This window comes from Diabrotica undecimpunctata, chromosome 7 (assembly GCF_040954645.1).
Source record: "Diabrotica undecimpunctata isolate CICGRU chromosome 7, icDiaUnde3, whole genome shotgun sequence".
NCBI lineage: Eukaryota > Metazoa > Arthropoda > Insecta > Coleoptera > Chrysomelidae > Diabrotica > Diabrotica undecimpunctata.
In genome coordinates this window covers 128,763,398-128,785,718 of record NC_092809.1, presented here as the reverse complement: position 1 = coordinate 128,785,718, position 22,321 = coordinate 128,763,398, and the positions used below count along the sequence as shown (strand labels likewise).

General features: G+C 32.3%; 1 protein-coding gene across 7 annotated transcripts in view; it reads left to right on the top strand.

Moving 5' to 3' along the window:
* Blimp-1 (PR domain zinc finger protein 1) overlaps positions 1–22,321 on the top strand; it is a 130,807-nt gene that overhangs the window by 72,256 nt on the left and 36,230 nt on the right. For 2 of the 7 annotated variants that reach the window (XM_072538163.1, XM_072538161.1), the window contains exons 1-2: positions 7,768–8,058; positions 14,164–14,219. In XM_072538163.1, coding sequence (XP_072394264.1) covers positions 8,037–8,058; positions 14,164–14,219 — 78 coding nt within the window. In that variant the 5' untranslated portion in view covers positions 7,768–8,036. Of the gene's footprint in view, positions 1–7,766; positions 8,059–8,513; positions 8,647–14,163; positions 14,220–22,321 lie in introns of those variants that run through there. The other 5 variants (XM_072538166.1, XM_072538164.1, XM_072538162.1 and 2 more) reach the window with 4 other exon arrangements.

Here is a 22,321-nt window from a genome sequence, read left to right as displayed (position 1 = left end):
ATTTGAAGTTGTAAATATGCTACGAAGAGCTTTAAATATTACTTTAATAATGTTTTCTTAGTTTAATATTTCAACAAATAGAAACTTGTAATATGAATAAATGTAATATGAATATCTTTTCGCCCACAGCAACTTTTCGCTGCAACTTACTTCTTTTACCGGTTCTTTGAACTTTCTTTAAAAAATACAATCGTTTACAAAGTTTTCCTAAATTCCACCTACAGTATTATTTGTTATTTGATTTTATTGTAAGCAATTAAATACCAAATTCATGATTGTATAATGAATAATAAATACCTAATCAACTTGCAGCTAGATTTTAGATTATTCCATAAAGTACTTTGTTGCGATAACTCTATTAAAGATCTATTATTCTACTATACGTGTATTCATGAATTTATATGCTTTTAATGGTGAAATTAATCATTTCAAGTTCTTTATTTTCTTGCTAGATTTCCGATAAATTTTCATTCACTAACACAACCACCCAATTATATAGTTTCATAAAGCTTGTAATATTGTATGACTTCAGGCTATGATTCAAAATTTATCTCAGTTTTATCTTGGGTTATCTTGTTTAATTTTCTTTTGCTTTATTTAGGATTTCCATACAAACTTGGATCTTATCATTTATGAAAGTATCGATTTAAAACCTATTGTAATCGCGAAGTATAATTTGTCGTGTCTTAAATATGATATTTTAATAGAATTTGGAAAAAAATGCAGTGTTCTGCAAGAAATGGGACAACTAGATGGAAAGGAAAATACCTGATGATTATAAAATAACATTTTTATGATAAAGGAACTTCACTTGCTATAATGGTTATGCAATTAACTAAATTAGGAAAATGTTAGCTTTTTATTCGGACTGTTAGTCATACACTTATTAATTATTGTTATTGTAGGTAATCTAATCTTATAAGCCATGTCGTTCCATGACTTGATATTTCTATACTGATGATGAGGCTATTGGTTTTATTAGTTTTATAACAAACTCATCTATAATTACCAATAGAACTCCGTTTAAAATCAGTTTTCATTTCAGATAAATAAGCTTTCATCCAGAGCTTACCATAAGTTCACTCTGAGGAGTCCAAAAGAACGGAATACGTATAAGCGAGTGGTTGTGCTCTGTATTGAAATTACATCTGAACTGTTTGTTGTATTATCTATAATCTCTTCTTAATTCGATAGTCATTTTGATTTTGCTGTAAACTGCCCAAGGACATTAGGTAGTGGGCACAGTTATAGATACTCAATCACTCTCAATTTGTTGAATCTGATCATTTAGAACACGTTTTTTGACGGTCCACACCAACGTCGATGTATGTGGTCGGTTTATGTTTACAGTACAGACATTGAAACTAAAAATGATAGATATTCTTCTTCTTCATTACAGAGATTACGCATTGCCTGTTAAGTCTACATAGAGGTATTATATCATTTTTTCATCTTATTTAAAGTCTATGCAGCTTTCTTTAAGTGTTTTAATAGAATAGTATAAGTGTCCTTTTAAAACAAATAAACTTAAGCATTTACAATTTTTTTTACAATGCGTTTTTAATGTGCTAACGCTCATATCTTTCTTATTTTCATAATGAGTTGGTCCAAAATTCTTAGAAAATTTTAAACAATTCAAAGGAGAATACGTATGCACTTAACAGTAGAGTTAATCAATCTGGCATTTTGTAAGTGCTTTATGTTTTCAATTGGAGGGGGCACTTTTGTTATTTTCTTAAAAATGTATGGTCTTTTTGGACGAAAAATTCGTTATAAATACTACATTTTTGAATAGTATACTCGTTTATTGCAAAATCGATAACGAATAGTTCAGTTGTATGTGATAGTGAATTTCGTCCGACTTTTCGTAGGAAACTATGTATTTGATACTCTCCTATTATAGGTAAATGATTAGCCCCCCCCCCCCCAATGTGGAATTAGATCACTATCATATTATTGATACTTTTTATAATACCTGCTAATTATTTATAGTAAATAATAGAGTATTTAACGTGCAAATGATTAAAATAGACCTGAAATTTATTAGTAGCCGCCTACACAATTCTAATTTTAATTGTCTGTTTAGATTTTATGCCACACTTTTATATAATTAATTAAAAGTGAAAAATATTTATTTAAATATCTAAGCAATACTGGTATTTCTATTGTTTATACTTTTTTTGTTGTCTTCATTGATTCATTTTTTGTAGCTACGGTCTAGGTACTCCGTCTTATACGAATATTTAGTATTAGAATTACTCTATTAATTATAAAAAATAAGTAGGTGTAATGTTAGCAAATCCAAAAAATTAGGATAAAAAATATTTAAATCACATACAGTACCACGACTCTTCTGACATTTTAAATTCTTAACAAAGTTAATTCTTTAAATTTAAGAACAATTATAGTCATATATATGCATTTTTGCAGTAATTTTCTCTTAAGCATGGAAATTTCAATTAATATTCTGTACACCACTTAAACTAATAAAACTTTCATTTTACTTCTGACCATCTAGCACAATTTCATTTTTGTGAAATATGGGGAAAATATAATTTCTATCTACTTTGTGAAAAATGTAAATGTCCTCTACTTCTTTAACAAAAACACATAGACACACACACACACACACATATATATATATATATATATATATATATATATATATATATATATACATATATAACCTAATATGATTTTGATACATTCAGAAATACTTGTGGCATTTTCTTTTGTAATTTAGATACCGGGAGTTGACTATTTAGCTTAAACCCAATAAAAAACAAGAAAAGATAATGTAATTAATTTATAAAACATCTTGTGAATTAAAAAAAGCTCTAAATCTATTTTCTCCTTTATTTTCTGTTAACTACTCTATTGAATGGACATTAATTACAGATTTAATTGGAATAATCTTATATTTACGTTTCTATTTCCACATTTCCAACGATTTCTTGTTCTCAGATAACAATAATTATTATTAGAATGACTCCCTTACTGGAAATGAAAATGTCAAAATACACAGATCTTCGTTTAAAATTGCGGCGTATTCCTATTGAATATAGTAGATAAAAAACTTATTTGGGAGAAATGTAAAGACTACTATTTGCATAAAATAAGTGATCTTGAATCTTAAATTAAAAATAAATAGAGTGTTTCATAGATCTCAGATGTGCCATAATGCGTGGGGCAATGAAAATAAGTCAAATGGAAAGATTAATTTAGTATCTTCAAAGAAGGCACCTCCCAAATCCTGATTTAATTTTTTTCAAGTCTTGTACTGTAAATTATTTGGAATAATATCTGAATTGGCATTAGAAAAGAAGCAAAAAAAATTAAACTGATTTTCAACGTAGAAAAAACAAAATTATCGCTTTTATTTTTTAAAAATTTGTATTTTATAAATTATTTTCAAGATGAAAATCATAATGTCAACAACATCAATATATACTGATTAGAAAAATCATAAAAGCTATTTAGGTCATATTGTTATCCATCCGTAAATGTTGATTTAAATTATTGTCTTCAACATAATTGAAAATCTAACTAATAATTTAATGGAACCCGAAATTCCTTCGATATTTCAAATTAAAATCATTTATATTTTTCCAAAAAAATTTAACACAGCATTTTAAATAATAACAACATAACTTTATAATGTTTTTTTGTGCTACTTTTTTTTATTGTCACCTTTTTTATTTCTCCAAGAATCTCTTCGTTCTTTGATCCAATAAGGTTTATTTGTAGAAGGAAACTTCAAAAAAGGGTCATATTTTTCATTTTTTTAAATGTTTAGGTTTTCTTACTATAAGTACTTATAGTCCATTCGCATTATTTTTACACGTTTTTCTGTATTTTTTTTCTACTTTCTTAACTGTTTTCATTACTGATTTTACTGCTTCTCTTTTCCTTCTTCAAGTACTATCTCTGCTACAAAAGGTTGGTTACTGAAACTTTACATCATAGACAGAAAGTTGCGTTACGATTATATTTTATTGTATTACAATATACAGGTAATCAGAAAAGTTTCTGTAATAGGTTTCTGTAATATTGTTCCTTTAGTTTCATTAAAATTCAGCTTTTTCTTCCTCATTTACTATGTAATCATTACTGTAGTTTTTCAATGTTTGTTTCTATTTCTAATTTTACCTCATCATTGCCCTCTGTTTATTTTTTCTTTGTTTAATTATTTTTGGCTCTGGTATTTACTCCATTTCATTGTATTTGGTCAGTGTTTTTTGGATATCATTTCTTATCTCGATCAGGTACTGTAGTATTCTCAGGAATATTAGCACAAAAGATTTTATTCTATCGGATAATTTTTTTACGACAATTGAGATATGTAGAAGTTTAACGAAAATAAACTAGATGATAAAAACGCGACAGCGATATCTGGAGCTTTTCTATCTAGGTAGTTAGTTTGTTCGCTTATTTTTTTTATGTTAGTTCTTATATAAAAAAGTAAGTACTAAGTAAAAAAATAAAAGTACTACTACTACTAAGGATTTCCACAGTTTTCACTGTCTTCCTTCACTCAACCGTTTTCTCCAATTTTCCCTGTCATTCCAGTCTCCATCTCGCAGGGTTCTTTTCTCCATAGCCTCGTCGATTTCATCTCTGAATGACCTTCGGGGTCTTCCTCTCTTTCTTCTTCCAATCGGGCTCCATTCTGTGATTTTGTTTATCCAGCGTTCTCTGTTCGCTCTTCTGACGTGGCCGTACCAGGATAGTTTCTTCTCCTCTATATAGTCGATTATGTCTGATTGCACTCCCATTCTCCGCTTAATCTCTGCGTTTTCAATTCTGTCTCTTTTTGTAAGTCTACAGCTTCTCCTCAGGAACTCCATTTCTACTGCTCTTATTCTACCTCTATTTCTCTTGTTTATTGTCCAGTTTTCGGACCCATATGTCAGGATACTTCTTGTCAGGGTATTATATATTCTCTTTTTTGTCTTTATCGTAATGTTCTTATCCCACAACACTGAGTTTAGTTGTCTTATACAGTTTCTTGTTTGTCTCAGTCTGTTGTTTATATCTTCTTCTGTTGTTCCCTGGTTCGATATTATGGTTCCTAAATACTTGAATTTATCTGTTCCATTTATTTGTCTTCTGGTTTTCTGTTGTTAGGTATTCGGTTTTCTCTAAGTTTATTTCCATTCCGTTGTTTTTATATTCTTCTTCTAGTTTTCTGAGCATAAAGCTGAGATCTTCTTCATCTTGTGCGATGACTACTTGATCGTCGGCAAAACTTAAGGTGTATAGGTATTCGTCTCTTACTGGTATGCCCATTCCTTCGCACTTTCTCCTCCATGGTTTGAGTGTCTTTTCCAAGAATATTTTAAACAGAGTAGGGGACGTAGCACAGCCCTGTAGAAGTCCTTTTGTCGTCTTAAATGAATTGTAGGCTTTATTTCCACATTTAATAGCTACTTTGTTTTCTAAGTAAAAATAAAAGTAAAAGTTATATTTGAAAAGTTAATTTCACAAATGACACTTAGGAATGTTTTTAGCTTAAAAGATAAATAAATTAATAAAAATTCAACATCTGAAAGTAAAGATTGTCTTTACAGGCTAATTTAAATGTCGCGCGATGACAGAATTTGTTCCAAAACCTGTTGGAGTGTCCTTTTTTCCAAACCTGATAGAGTGTTTTAGTCTCACAATTGTACTATTTGAATAATTTCGTCCATCATAAATGCTGCTGAATGCTTTAATTCCATATTTACTTGTAGTTCTTTTCTATTTGTGTTTATGATAATGTATTTTAAAGCAAATATCAGTGAAATAGTCAAAAATTGGATTTTACTCCAGTCCCCAGAGACGAAAATGTCACTGAACCTTTAACAATCATGCGAACTAGCTGAATTTTTCTGAGAATCTCAATTTTGTGACCCTTAAAATATGCAAAAAAGTTGGCTACTCCTACCACCATACTTCTCCTAAAATTTACCCTCGTAGGGGGGAGGAGGGGGTATCGATTTACCAAGAATCTTTACGCTGTAGAAAAAAATGTTTTAACAAGAAATGTAGCTCACATCATTTTGAACAAAAATGTGTATTAGCAATTTTTCTGTAGAATGAACCTTCTCTCAGAAACAACGCTTGAAGCGAGCGGCTATTTTAAATGTCAATTACTCGCGACAAATCAATTTTTCTAAATAAAATTTGTATTAAGTCGATAGTAAAAATTTGATATCTTTTGATCAGAGTGTCTTATGGACAAAAATCAAATTGCGTTTTAAAAGTACAGCTTTTGTACCAATTTTTTTGCATTTTGCCGTTTTCCTATAACTGCCCATAGTCAGTTTCTATAAAGTTGTTAAAGAAATAAACGTTGCGCGATTTTTGCCATTTTTACGATTCTCAATAAAATGTATCGCTTCTATTGACGGGTCACTATAGAATTTCCATTGTTGGACCCTAGTCTTCAAAAGTTATTTCGCCCGCGTAACTGACATTTAAAATCGCCGGTCGCTTCAATCGTTGTTTCTGAGAGAAGGGTTCATACCATACAAAAATGCTAATCGATATATTTGTTCAAAATTATCTCAGTTACATCTTTTGAATTTTTTTTTCTACGGCGTACAGATTTTTGGTATATCGATATTTTCCGTTTCCCCCCTGTGAGGGGGTTTTATAGGGAAGCCCAGGGGTACGATTGTTATACTTTGTTGCATCCTTTTTGAAGTCCCACAATTGACATTCTCAGCAAAATTTAGCCTTGCTCGTATAATTTTTAGGTCAAATAATCTCTGCGACTGGACTATTTATTGTGTTTCTTTTACATTATTTTAGTTGTATTGTAGGCACAATCCATTAAAATATTTACTTTTCTTTAATAGTTCCTTATTCTATCCAATTTGTAGTTTGAGGTATATATTTGTCAACAGCACTTTGTATATTGTCACGTGAAACAGTTCCAAAACGATCAATTTCGTTTAAATTTATTTTAAAGTGCTTTATTTAAAAGAGTCCAAAATAATTCAATCTTTGTTGATATTTCCATGCAATGAGAAGGCAAAGAAAAGTTTAGCAATCTTTTGTGTTCTTACAGAAACGGAATTGTCAGTAAAACCTTCAAAATTATATTTCCTTTAACTGTATTTATCTTTGCTACGTTATATCTTCTTAAATTTTGTTGTTCTTTTCTTCTTTTTCATAAAGTAACTATTTTAGTTATGGATATCGCCATCCTAGCCTGTTTCTTTGGTACAATCATCTCCATCTTTTCTACAGATTGTTCTGATCATTGCCTTCTTTTCTTTAAGTTATTTTATTAATGAATAGCTTAAATATTTATTTTTTCCATATCATATATTCCAAGTAGTTTTAGTTTCATCTTAATACTATTTGATCATTAGCGAAACCTAATACCTTTTAGATAATATATGTATACTTATATTTTTCCATTTTTCTTTTTCATTTTTTATAATTTTTATTTCCAATAAATGTAATAAACATTTTTTGTAGACAGCGTCCTATGAAAACTTAATTTCAAACCTGTATGTAAAGTTGTTTAATAAATACAATTATGTAATGAACATTAAATAAAATCGCATAATATAAATATGATTCAAAATAATTGCACAATCAGTAATGATAATCGTTATATTTTAATAGATAATTAAAATAATATTACGCCTTAGAACAGCAGTTGAAATTTGCTGACCTAAGTCAAAATAATACGTCATATATGAATTTCACTTCGACCTCAGTAATTTTAAAATTAGCTGCATTTCCCAGTAGCACGCGAAAATTGAAAAACCTTAAGTGATAATGAAAACCTAGTATATCGATTTGCCTATTTTTAGTTGTCAAAGTCGAATCAAGCGATGCACTCGGTAAGTTGCAGTTGCATAGTGCACTCTCGACTTTAAACAGTTTTTCCTTAATAACAATTAAAAAATATAGTTGCTTGTGAGTGAAAACATTTTTTTAGTGCCCGGCGAGAGTTCAAAAGTGAAAATTCAAGATGGCTGACGATAGCGTTACTCTGAACATTGTTGACTTCGTACGCCCTGGTAACAAGAGATAAAATGATTTTTTACGTACATTCAGGTAACATTGAGACTAGTTTTTGTAATTTCTTTACTATAGCCACTCTTTTTAGCATGTTTGTTAAACAATCTTGTTGCTAGGTTTTCGAACTTTGACCTTTAACATTCAACTTTCTTCGGCGTCTCTCTTTTTTCAAAAAATCACCAAAATTTTCTCATTTACTAACAAAATTATACTTTATGGTTACATTTATAGTACCCGATGTAGTGTTTGTGCATGCCAGTTCCTTACAAGCTCCTGTTTTGTTTCTGAGCCATGTCAAGTTCAAGGCAAGGTGAAAATGTCTAACAACGTATATATTATTAGATAATTGTTTATTTATGTCTAGTGTGAAGGCAATTGGGGATTTTCCGATGTGCGTTCTTCTAATATGTTGCAAAAATTATTTTGTTTAACAAATTCATAGCATTGCGTTATTTTTGATCAATTTCGAGGTCGTTTCTGTTGGGTGTGATATCCTTGAATCCGGCGAAGAGTAAGTTCCCTTTTTATCAATGCAAATATGTTATGAACTTTATTGTTGTTCCTGTCTTAGTACTTTTAAGATCTTTTAAGAAAAAATATATTAGTGTCTAGCATCAAAAGCAGGTAAGTTGTTTCGCTAGTTTGCATCTCGTCCAATGCTTTTTACTAAAAAAATATCATTTTTCTGATTGCTTCTCTTAAAGCCTTTATTTGTGCAAAATTTACCTCCTTACTTATTTCTACTTTTCAATGTTTTACTCATAATTTCTATCCCTTTTCACCCCTTTCTTTGATCTATGGTATCTTTACTATATGTTTTAATCTACTTATTTTTTATTTTTTTTTCACAATGCTTTATTCTGTCATGTAATATGAATTTGCTTCCGTTGCTTACAAAAATTATGTGTTGGTGTTTTTAAATAAAAAACTATCGATTATAGTATCAAATCTTAACTCAAGTCTTTTTTCCGACTCCAGATGTCCAATATCTTTATTTTTTTTTATCTGTATCCTTGTTATGACTGTAGCCATTTTACTGATAACCTTGGTTTTTGTTTTCTTTATGTTTATTATTAAACAAAAGTTCTGCAGTATGACAAATTGTGTTTAGTAGCGTCTAAAGGTCTTTCAGCGATATTGACTGTATTGTCGGAATAACGAATGTTATTTATATTTTTACCATTTATCTTGATCCCTTCTGTACAGTTTTCAAGTACCTGTGTAAATAGCTCTTCAGAGTATACATTAAATAGTAATGGTGAAAGTGCACAGCCTTGTCTCACTCCACTACTTATCTGATACGCATCCGTGCTAATTCCATCTAATGTTTCCACAGACTGTTGGTTCCAATAAAGATTTCTCACCATGTTAATATCATTTTTGTTGAGTCCTTTTCGATTTAGACATTCTCTGAGAATGTTATGTTTGGCTTCGTCGAAAGCTTTCTCATAGTCTATAAATGCAAAGAAATGATCTTTTTGTTGGTCTCGACATTTTTGAGCAAGAGTTGTGAAACTATACAGAGCTTCTACTGTTCCAAAGCCATTACGAAAGCCGAACTCTCTACTGCTCATATCTGCTTCACACTTTCTGAATATTTGTGCCTGTATAACCTTTAAAAATGTTTTCAATAATTGTGACATTATATTGTCTCCAGATTTAAAAAACATTTCTAAATAATATATTGTATTTCCTATCTTTTTTGAAATATTGTAGTTGTAAATTGTTCAGAACTCCTATTAGTAATGTAACATAAAAAATATCTTCAACGCCTATTAAGTTAAAAACAGGGGAAGCAAATCAGTTTACTCACTACATATCTGGTTGAAATTCTTTGTGATGATTATATTCAGTGTTTGGGCCTTCCCCATTAAAAAATACCTAGTTAGTTACTTGCAGAAACCAACAAAACAATATTAAAAATGTTCTTAATATAGCTTTTGAAAGCCTTACGTTTTTGTTTGTCCTCTTAACTTGTTTTTCACATTTATGGGTGTGTCTTCATGCAATCGTCTCCATTGATTACATACTTGTTACTTTAATAATTTCTTTGAAAGTATTTACTTAGTTTTTCTGCTTCTTTTGGAATGTTCATATTGTCTTCTTTTTATTGTGCTGTTTTCTAACGAAGGTTGGCGATCACTTCTCTCTGATCTCGACTCTTTGACTTTTGACTATTTTTTGCATCTAAGTCAAGGCTGCTAAGCCATTGCAATATCTATTTCTAAAATCATTCTGATCGATATAAGTGAGCACCAACTTGTGTTCTAAATGTAGGCTTTTTAGTGTCAAACTGAATGAAGTATATTTCCATAAAAAGTACTTAGACTGATCCTTTATAGAGCTTTCAGTACCGTGTATTTAAATTATTGTTCAATATGATTCTACATTTGTTGTCTATTTAAAATAATTACGAATGATGTGTCGACTTCGACTGACTTGGTTCCCTTTGGCTTATCCACAGAATCTACTGACAATTTTACTGTGACCTTAGTCATCAAAATTTAATTTTGCCATCGCCACAATTCCTAAATCATGTGCTGATAGCTGCCCACCCTTAATATGCAATATGGCAAGGGAGGGATTTACTGTATTGCCTCTAATTCTGCTATGCATATTCCTATTACTCATGAATCATGTTTCATTCTTTATGTTTATCAATTGTGATTTTGACTTGTGATTGTTTTGTACAGCTACAGGACCTTCTTGTTTTCTTTTTAGGTTTGGTGGCCAGCTTCTCCTCGATCTTGCGTTGAAATGTTAAGTAAAGTACAGCATTTCGTTCTAGATGTACCAGACAGCATCGTCCACCATACTTTACTTTACTTTTTCGTGTCTGAATCCAAATGTTTAAAGTTTCTCCGCCAAGGGTGACGTCAATGGTATTACTGCTGGTATGCTACAATTCTCCGAGGGTGCATCTACCAAGGCATAGTCTGCACTTCAGTATGTGTTCCATGTTTTAAACTTCCATTAGCATAGTGGGTCCTGGGTGTCGATTCTACCCCAGCTGATTTTATTTGTGTTGACAGGAGCAACACCTGTTCTTATTCTATTTAGTGACTTGCATGTTTTCCAGTAAAGGCGTGTGATTCGAGGATTATCTTGGCGTTGCTTATAGTCGCCAGGTGGCTTTAGTGGGATTGTCTTTAGCAAGCTTTTACTTGATCTTATTCTAGACTGTTCGTGTAGTGGTTCTAAATATAGTGGGTGTCTATGTTTCAACTCTTATTTGAATCATTCTATGTGTTCTGCAGCTTTTTGTCGTGCTTGATGAGGGACAAAGCCCGCGGTTGTATAGAGGTACGAAAGAGGTTTAGTATGAGGTACAGCATGTGTAGGCATGTTTTGTTTAGGGCTACATTTACCTGTCTTGCTTGTGCTTTGTTTTGAAAACTGTATTGTTTGCTCCCCATGGACACATGGACGTGTTTTTTAAAAAGTTTATTCCTAGATGCTACTTTTTGCCTACACTCTCCTCCACCGTAAGGTTCTTGGACTAGCATTTCTGGATGGTAGTATTATTATTCACTTTGCTGATTTTACTCCAAATTTAGATTAAATAAATGCAAATTGGCTGGTAATACTTCCATATAAAATGAGTTTTTTCTCTAAGCATAGCTTGGACCTCTCGACATTAGACTCTATACTTATAAATTATATTATTGAGGTGTAATTTTGGTAATTACTCTTTCAGAGTAAAGTTTACTTGGGCTGTTTGGGATGGTTGATTTTTTTTCCATTTGTGAAATATTGTTTGGAGAATTTCTGGATGATTCTGCAAAAAGTTTGAAGCAATTATGGGATTATTATGCGACGTTAGTATGGTGGTATCATTAGCAAAAGTTTACATGATTCTTCTTGCTTTTATATGTTAGGTCTATTAGATGGGCTTACTGGGTAATATTTTAGTCTTATTTGTAATTCCACCTATCACGACCACCTATCTTGTCATCTTTATGGTGGTCTTCTTGAGAGCCTTCTTCCAGGAGTTTTTGCAGGAAAACATAAATATGTGAAGTAATACTAACCTAATATATAAAATTAGGAAATATGTAAGTATACAGAATATAAGAAGGATATAATTAGATATGAAAATATCAATAAGAAAGAGAGCAGGTCGTACGAGGAATAATTGGATATCATAAAGAAAAAAACACAAAAAAAGAAAGATGAGGCAAAAGAAAAGCAAAGAAGCGCTTACTTATTAACGGGAGAAAAATGAAAATAATGGGAGGAACAGGTTATTGATCCTTGAAAACATTTGAAAAGATGCAAGGAAAGAAGAAAACGATACCTCTTTAAGATTTCTTGATAATTGGATATTCATCTACTTATCTATACATAAAAAATTAATAAAAAACATACAGTGACCATAACAATCAAAAGATTTAAAGATTTTGAATTGTGGTATCGTAGACATATACTGGAGTTTAAATGAACCTAATTAAACACGTTGACCGTGACGTTGACACGTTAACGCATCTGGGAAACTATTGTATCACTATAGAAGATGTATTAGAAAGCAAATAATGTTGCGATCGGTATCAACTCATCGTCTACTTCTGCTATTATGTGGAGTTGGCTATTGTCAAATCGAAATGCCCTATAAAAAATGTCATTGCACTAATTCGGATATCATTGACGAATATTATTTGCATGTACCATTGACAAAGAGAAGCTGTTCTTGATATTTTGATTTTGCCTTGTTTATCATAGCTCCCATGTATTTGTAATTATTCGCCGTTTTAATAAGGGGTGTTATTTATAGTAATCTTTGTATGATGAATTATTTATCACTTTTTTATTAATGATTATTTCCATTTGCGCTTAATAAAACTTCCTGACAAATGTGCTGTTAATCAGTAGTAGTGACAATATAATTCCTGTCTCACTCATCGTGTTACTCTAAGTACGTCTGACATCTCATCTTCTATTCTTATATTTGGTCTTTGATTCGATATAAAATCAGGATTATTATCTCTCAAGAATATTTTTGAGTAAAACATGGCATACCATATCAAAAGCCTTTTTAAAATCTATGAAACATGTTTATATCACTTGATTGACGTCCAAGCATCGATGTGTGAGAACATTTAGAGCATTCTCTGGTGCCTAGCGCCCTTCTGTATACCAACTGTGAAGAATGATTTTTAGAAACAGATTATCAGTTTTAAGAGTCCTTAAATCTTTTAATATGTGACCAAGATACTCAAGTAGTAATCTTTATATGAAGTAAAGCTTTAAGTTCTTTATTTATTTTGAGGAACAAATCTTCATTTCGTACTCAGTAAATTTATGATATTCTAAGCATCTACTGTGAAATATGATCAATTTTTTCCACACTGCATTAAGATTCAGGTTTTTATTCAAGGCACTCAAATTGCTAGAGACAGTCTAGAATATAAATTATAATATAATAATAATTATAATTTATATTAATAAAAGTTACAATATCCATATTTAGTCCAAAATTGAAATAAAATTGTGAGTCGGACATGCTGTATAGTGTAAAACGAAATATTCTAAAAACAGAGCTAACATAATAATGTTGTCACATATTTATTACATCCATGTTAGCATTTATTATAAAAAATAATATTTTTTATTACTATTAATTATTATTGAAACATTGTAAATCTTATAGACAAGAACCACCGCCTGGTCATTACCATAAACTTAATAATAGTTCCTGACATTGAAAATAATCAACATCAGTCATGGTCTCATTCTATGCCAAATGCTTGTGCAAGGTTTCATTGAAAAGAAAAAGAGCTGCACTTTACGCGCGCCAGAGAGAGACGGTACGACCGAATTTGACGTCATTTCATATGCAGTTCAACCTTGCACTAATATTAGTAATAGAAACAGAATTTGTTTGATTATTTCAATAAATTTCGGAGTAAAATTTTTATTGTATAAATGCTTTTATCACAAATAAATTTTTTCTTGGTAAGAGATATATAATATTACTGTACGGCGAAGATTTATCAATAATTGTATAATAGTTGTAAAAATATTGCGGAAACAAATATTAAGTGATGTGTAAAGGAGCATCTTAAATTTTAGAGGTTATGATTGATATTTATAAGTTTACCGTCGTACCTATTGGATTTTTTGTAATTGTCGTTTTTGTTTTAGGGCTTAAATGCCTTGAAGAACAGCGAGTTTCCTCTAGTGGGAGCAACATGAGAGAGGTAAGTGTTTTATCTGTTTTATTTATAGAATCCTGGCATTTTATAAAAACGTTTATATTAGAGATTATAAATTTAATAAACTAAACGAATTAAATACTTGCAGTGCGTGTATTTTGCATACAGCATTAATTATAAGAACAAATAAGTGATTTAGTTGAATTAATATTCATCTATAACTCTAAGAAGGCTTTTATTTGATAGAAATACATTATTATATTAAATATCTAATTTCAACTAATACTTTTGAAAAATTCTTGCTGTATTTATTCAGATATACTAACAACTAAGGTGATGCTAACTTAAAACTAAATGATAAATATTTATTACAACTTTATTTAGGTAAACACGGAAATATCTACAGATTGTATTTATATGTGTAAATATTTATAAATTTTAACAATCTAGACTCATTAATATTCTCAGAAAAATAGGTATTAAGAGAAAACATTTGAGGATCGAACAAATCTATACCTGCGAACAACCAAAATCCTTTTTTTGCAACCACAGCTTAAATCTAAAATTACGTCAGTAATGTTTGGTTACGAGGCACCGAGACCTGGACTCTGAAGGCTGATACGATCAATTGTGTAGACGCGTTTGAGACGTGGTTGCGTAGAAGAATGTTCCGAATATTCTTGACAGCGATGCAGACCAACGAAGCTGTGTTAAATTGAGCAAATGATTATATCCGCCCGGATTGTGTGTGCTCGGTCACTCAGCCACAGTTTTGACCTACTTGAAGAGCCTTTTAGTTGAACAGCTTTTCTGCCTGTGCTGCTGATCAGCATGCACTCTACTTTTTTGTATTGTATTGGTGCTGCATGGCTGCTGTAATAGAGGATTTATAAGTATCAAAAATAAAAATAACTAAATAAAAGAAATAAAATATAAGGATATAGTATATAAAATCTTGTCTATTCCATTTAAAGTCTCTTTATAAATGGTAAAATGTTAGGAAGGGTTCATAATTTTACATATTCGGGATATAACGTAAAGATAATAATGAAAACATAGAGAAACAGGTCCAGTCATACAAAAGAAACCCTAGAACAAACCTGGACAATCAACGAAAGTCAACCAGTAAGGACGGAAATGTGGACCAACTGCAAGCAGGCTTTGAGATTAGCAGCCGAAAACACATTAGAAATATCCCGTGGCCAAGAGAGAAATGGCAGGTTCGATTAAGAATGCAAAAAAAATAAATGATGAGTAAACGATATATTTAGGGCCATGCAACAAAAAAAACTAGGACAGCAATAGATAGGTACAAAAACTTAAGTAGAGAGAAAGAAACGAGAATCAGAAAACGAAGAGCTCGAAAGCCAAGGAAAAAGAAAAATTCTATCACAAAATAAACATTATTAGAAACTAATTCAAGAAAAAAAAACAATTCCTTTAATAATAAAAATGGCAACTTACTTACCAACAAAAAGAATATTCTATTACGATAGGTAAGCCACTTTCTAGAGCTACTAGAAGGGGAACCTACTAACAACATAGAACTCGAGTACCTAATTGAGGAATTTGTGGAACTCCTTCGATAGAAGAAGTGAAAATATCTATCAAAAAAACTAAAAAAACCACAAATTTCCAGACAGTGATGGTGTCTCATCAGATTTATTAAAACACAGTGGTGAGCAAATCGTTAATCTGATGCAAAAAATAGTTTGTAGAATTTGGTCTTAGTAGCAAATGCCAGAGGAATTGAGGTTAGATTTAATATGCCCGTTAAATATAAAGAGAAATCAATTATAATGCAATTACTTTACTTTATCGTGTCCGGATATGTCATTCATAAAATTTCGACCCAGTATCGGGCTACGTCGGTTCCATCTTTGTTGGCGAACCACAAATCTTCGAGGGTACATCGATGAGGACAGTTTCTGCATGTAAGAAGATGTTCCATATTCTGTGTTTCTCCACACAGTTCACATTATCTTGGTCTATTTTTCCCCATTTTGCCATGTTTGATTTTACTGGAGCGATCCCCGTTCTTGTCCTATTCATAGTTTTCCACGTTTTTAAAGTCTAGGGACTGGCCGGTCCATTGAACCTGGGGAAGAGGAAAATACTCAAGCGGTTTATCTTGCACTGTTTCAAGGAAGCTTTTACTGGATTTTAGTCGCTTTCGAGGTGTTCGAGCTTTGTATAGGGCAGGTCGCTCGTCCGCGATCTGTTTAATTTTCTCTATGTGCTCTGCAATGCCACTGCGTGTTGAAAGTTTTGCAAAACCCGCTGCTTTATATAGATTTGAGAGTCACGTTGTTTCATGCACCCCGTTACTATCCTGTCTCATATCTCATTTAGCATGTCTCATTTAGTGCAGTATCAAATTGTTTGGTATGGACATCTCTGTCCCAAACGGGGCACGCATATTCAGCAGTTGAGAAATACAGTGCCTGTGCTGTTGTTCTTAAAACGCCAGGACGTGCACCCCATTTACTTCCCGTTAGCTTTCTGAGTATGCAGTTCCTAGTTGTTACTTTCCCTCTCCTTTTTATGTAATGTTGTCTGTAGGTGAGAAACTGGTCCAGAATTACTCCAAGATATATAGGTTGGTTTGTGTGGTCTAATGTATTACCATTCCACGCAATTTGGAGTTTTCGCGTGGCTTCCTTTGCGCGAAGGTGGAAAGTGCAGACTTGGCTTTTAGAGGGACTTGACCGGTGCAAGTTTAGCCAGGTCTGAATCCTCCTTGTTGGGGATGAAGTACTTGTCGACATTTTTTTCTATTCTAGCGAGTATGAGTCTCTCGTATAGTTTGAAAAAATGACACAACAGCGAAATAGGTCTGTAGATACTGGGATTTTTTGGGCCCTTTCCTGGGTTTAACAAGGCTATCACTTTAGATTTCCTCCATGATTTTGAAATTTCGGAGGCTTTGTGTTATAAAGTTGCAAGATCCAGTTTTTTGCTCCTTGGCCTAAATGCTTTATTTTTTTTTATTGCATATATCATCCACACCTGCAGCTTTCCCATTTTTTAACCTGTTTATACCATCGTGAAGTTATTTTAGTGTAAAAGGAGTTTTTTAAGTGTTTTGTCTCCGAATCCAAACTTCTTCTAGTGTTTAGGTCCTTATATCGGTTCGTAGTTCTGCCATTCATAAGGAGTTGAGCAGCGACTTGGTTTGCTGTAACCTTGCAAGGTGGTTTATGTTCTTTTGGATTACCGCTAAGTTTTTTTACAAGGTGATAATGTAATAATAACGTATTATTGTCAAATTATTATAAGACAGTCTTGAAACATGTAATAAGAAACATTTTGCATGAGAGATTGAAACCTTATATCAAAGCATTTCTAAGAGAATAATCAAATCTTCACACTACGACAAATTCTGCAAAAAGCAAAAAGCAAAGAGTTTAATAATGATATGTACCATCTTTTTGTGTCTATTTTAAAGCAGCATATAACAGTGTCATAAGGCCAAGTCTATACAACGCTATGAGTATTTTAGAAATAAAAAAAAATGATAAATGTGACGATTGCCAAGATGCTATCAGATGTATTAAAATTTAATACAACTTGTCAACCCCATTTAAAATACATAGGGAGTTAAGGCAGGGGGATGTGCTGGCGGTTCAGCTTTTTAATATAGTCTTAGAAAAAGTCGTACGAAACGCTAATCGAGATAGCAGACGAGCTATTGAATAGATCAATCCAAAATTTAACATAATACGCTGACAACGTAGACATTATAACAAGAACCAGAGCCAGAACCACAAAAATCTTAACCGATAGCAGCAGCCGAACGAATGAGATTATATATAAATTAAAATAAAGCCAAATTCATGTCGGTTAACATAAACCTAAAGGCTGAAAATGGATTAAAGGATCAAACGGTTGATATATTTAGGGACATCGGTTATCCCCAATAATAAAACATCAGGGGAAATAAAAAGGTGGATTATAATTGCAAATAGGTGTTATCATAGTCTATCAAAGCACTTAGCTAACAAACGTATGTCTCAAAAAATTCGTTTAAGACTGCATTAAACACTGATAGTCCCTTTTTCACATATGGGTCAGAAGCATAGACCCTAACAAAAACAGATGAATCCTCTCTATCGATTTGTGAAAAAAAGCTACTACGCAAGATATTCAGAGCAGTCTGTGAAAACGGAATATGGAGGCGTAGAAATAATTTTGAACTGAAGAATATCAACAAACATAATTTCCGCTTGATTGTCGTTAAAGGTATTTATTTTTTTTCTTGATAGTATCTCTTAAGCGTTTCATTGGCGCACGTTATCACTCTTCTTCTTCTTCAAGTGCCATCTCCGCGGCGGAGGTCGGCAATCATCATAGCTATTCGGACTTTTGAGACGGCTGCTCTGAAAAGTTCATTTGATGTACATTCGTACCACTCTTTCAGGTTGCGCAGCCATGACATTCTACGCCTCCCTATGCTTCTCTTTCATTGGATCTTTCCCTGCATAATCAGTTGGAGCAAGGTGTATTTCTCTCCACGTGTAATATGTCCGAGATATTCTAATTTTCTTGTTTTTATGGTATTTAAAATTTCCATTTCTTTGTTCATCCTTCCCAGAACCTCTTTGTTTGTGACGTGTTCTGTCCATGATATTTTCAGAATTCTTCTGTACACCCACAGCTCGAATGAAAAAACATAGCACCTCGCCAACCTAACTCTTAGTTCCAGTTTTAAATCCCTCGTACATAGCACTCTTCTCATTTTGTTGAAATTTGCTCTAGCCTTTTCTATTCTTATTTTGATCTCCTGATTGTAATCATTTGTGAAGTTAATCATTGTTCCCAGGTATGCATATTTGTCCACTTGTTCGACGTTGGTTCCGTTTATTAGAAGATTCTCGTTATTTCTTTGAGTTTTCGATATTCTCATAAATTTCTAGTCTAGAGAGTTGGTGATAGTGTTGCTCATTGGAAGAACCCCTTCGTTATCTTAGTTTTTTTATGTCTTATATCGGAGTTCATTCTGCTCTGAAATATTTGAATTTTATTCACCAGATATAACCTATCATTTTTTATCAGCTTCTCTAGTACTCATATTTCATCTCTGGTTAAATTTGTAAAGATAATAAACTGTTTTATATGCCGCTTTGGAAATTGTTCTGTTTTTGGTCCTTGATTTCTTATTTTTATATTTTAAGTTGACTATTATTTCGTGTTATCACTTTTGTAGTTCCATGCAATTTTCTTATTCTCTAAAGATATTTTGATCTTTACTCAATATACATATTACCAATTTAAAATATGCAATTCTTATTCGGGAGCAACGAATTGCGTTACGCTTTTGTAAAATGCGACTCGAATTTTCAGAGTCAAGGAATATAGTTTCGATTTAGTTTGGCTTGACTTCAAGGTGTTAAAAGCAGTGTAAAATAACCTTACATTCTTTATTTTATCGCATTCACTTTGAACTTGAATTTTAATCATGCAGTCCTACACGGGTGGTTCAATTTTTCTAATAGTTTGGCAAGAGGACAGTTTGTATTTTTAACCAGTTGTGAACATAATTCCAGGATTGATAAATCTATAAATATGAGATTCATTTAGAGGTTTATGTTGAGTGTTTCAATAATAATTAACTGGAACATAATTTTTGTAGAATCATTTGATGTGACTATAATTTTACGTTACTGTTTTACTGAAAACTTTTTTTTTAATTTTTGTATATACTCCAGTCGTCAGAGACGAAAATACCACTGCACCTTTAAAAACCATACGAACAAGCTAAATTCTGCTGAAAATGTCAATTTTGGGACTCCAAAAAGTTGTAAAGAAGTTTGCTACTCCTCTCCCTAAAATCCCCCTCGTATGGGGGAAAACGGAAAACATCGATTTACCAAGAATCTGTATGTCGTAGAAAAAAATGTTTCAAACAAGAAGTGTCTTCTTCTTCTTTAGGTGCCGTCTTCTTAGCGAAGGTTGGCGATGACCTCTGCAAAGTCTTCCCTATTTTCGGCTTTCCTTATTAAACTTTGAAAGTCTAATCCTGTCCAATCTTTGATGTTGCGCAGCCAGGTCATTTGTCGTCTACCCGGGCCGCGTCTGCCTTCTATTTTCCCTTCTATAATAAGCTGAAGGAAGTTATACCTGTCGTGTCTAAATATGTGTCCAAGCTAAGACCTTTTACGATTCTTGACAATTTCTGTGAGTTCACGTTCTCTATTCATACGCCTTAAAACTTCTTCATTTCTAACGCGGTCGGTCCATGGAATTTTCAGCATACCCACATCTCAAAGCTCTCTAAACGTCGTAACGAGCTGACTGTTAACGTCCAAGCTTCCACACCGTGTAATAGTACACTATATACATAACACTTTATCATGCGGTATCGTAGGGACAAATCAAGATTACGGGTAGTGAGTAACTGTCGTATCTTTAAGAAGGTGTTTCTTGCCTGTTCTATTCTACATTTAACCTCTTGTTCTTGGTCTAAGGTTTCATGTATCCAACAGCAAACTTTTTCACTTGTACAACTAGATTGTTGTTGACTAGTATGTTTATAACTGGTGTGTGTTTTTTTGAAATTACCATTGTTTTGTTTTTTTTACATTCACCTTAAGGCCGTTTAGTTCTCCTTCTCGCACTACTTTGGTTAGCAGAATATGTAGTTCATCTTCACTGCCAGCAATCAGTACTATATCATCAGCATACCTGATTTGTTCATGATTTTTCCATTGACTTTTATTTCTTCTTGTGCTTCATCTAGAGCATGTGCAAAGATGTCCTCTGAGTACAAGTTGAATAATAATGGTGATAGTACACAACCTTGTCTAACTCCTCTTTGGATGTTTATGGTTTCAGTATCACCCAATTCAGTTCTGACAGAGGCGTTTTGGTTCCAGTAGAGTTCACGTATTGTATTAATGTCGTTTGGATCCAGATTCTTTTTTTGCAAGCATTCTATTAGCTGATCGTGTTTGACTTTGTCAAAAGCCTTTTCATAATCTATAAAGCACAAGTAGACATATTTTTGTTGATCTCGACACTTTTGCATGAGAACAATGAAACTGAACAAAGAATCTCGAGTTCCCATACCGCTTCGAAAGCCAAATTGTTCCGGACCCATATCTTCTTCGCATTTTTTGTAAATTCTGTTATGGATAATTTTTAGAAATATCTTCAGAATATGAGGCATAAGACTTATTAATCGAAAGTCGTTACATTTTTTTTGCGTAGTTTGATTTGGGTATAGGCACAAACGTAGACGTTAACCAATCTTGTGGAATTGAACAAGAAGTGTAGCTGAGATAATTTTGAACAAAAATATACAATAAATATAGAAATAACGCTTGAAGCGACCAGCGATTTTGAATATCAGTCATGCGCACGAAATCAATTTTTTTAATAAAATTTTTATCAACTCGACGGTAAAAATTCGATATCTTTTTTTAATTTCAAAACTTTCTTTGGCTGCAGCGGACACATTATACTTTTATGTTCTTTTTCTTTTTTATACGTTAGATCTATGACCTATGCTTACTGGGTAATATTTAGTCTTATTTGTGATAAAGAAGACTAGCTATTTAATCATTTCTTTGGTAGTCTTTCTGTGATGCTTCTTTCGCTTGTTTGCCCATCTCTTACAATGTTTGCAATACTATCTTCTCCCATTCTCTTGACATATTTATTCTAATTTTTTTTTCGTTCACTTCCCCATCTTACTACATCTTGAACATCACATTTTGCCTGATAGCTTCATTTCTCACTTGGTCCCGTTTAGTTTTTCTGACTGTGGATTTTAAAAGTCATTATCTTAGCTGTTCTTATCTTCTATCCTTTCTTATTATTTCTTATTGTCTATATTCTTATCTCTAGATGCTAAAACTGATGATCGCCAACATTCATCACGGAAAGGCTCATCAAGAAGATGTCTTCTAACTATTTGGGAGTTTATGGAACAAGCTACCGAGACATATGTAATAAAGAAACAGCCAACCAAGTCACAGCTATTTAAGGTGTATTAAGTCACGAGGCGCGTGGTTTGCCTTCAGTGGAGAACCATCTCTAAATGAAGCCAAATGTCCGTTTAAAAATTTTTAAATTTTCGTACCTACGAATATCAACATTATTTTCTGTAGAGTTTGTGTGTTTTTTGTTTTTTTTTGTTAAGTTAG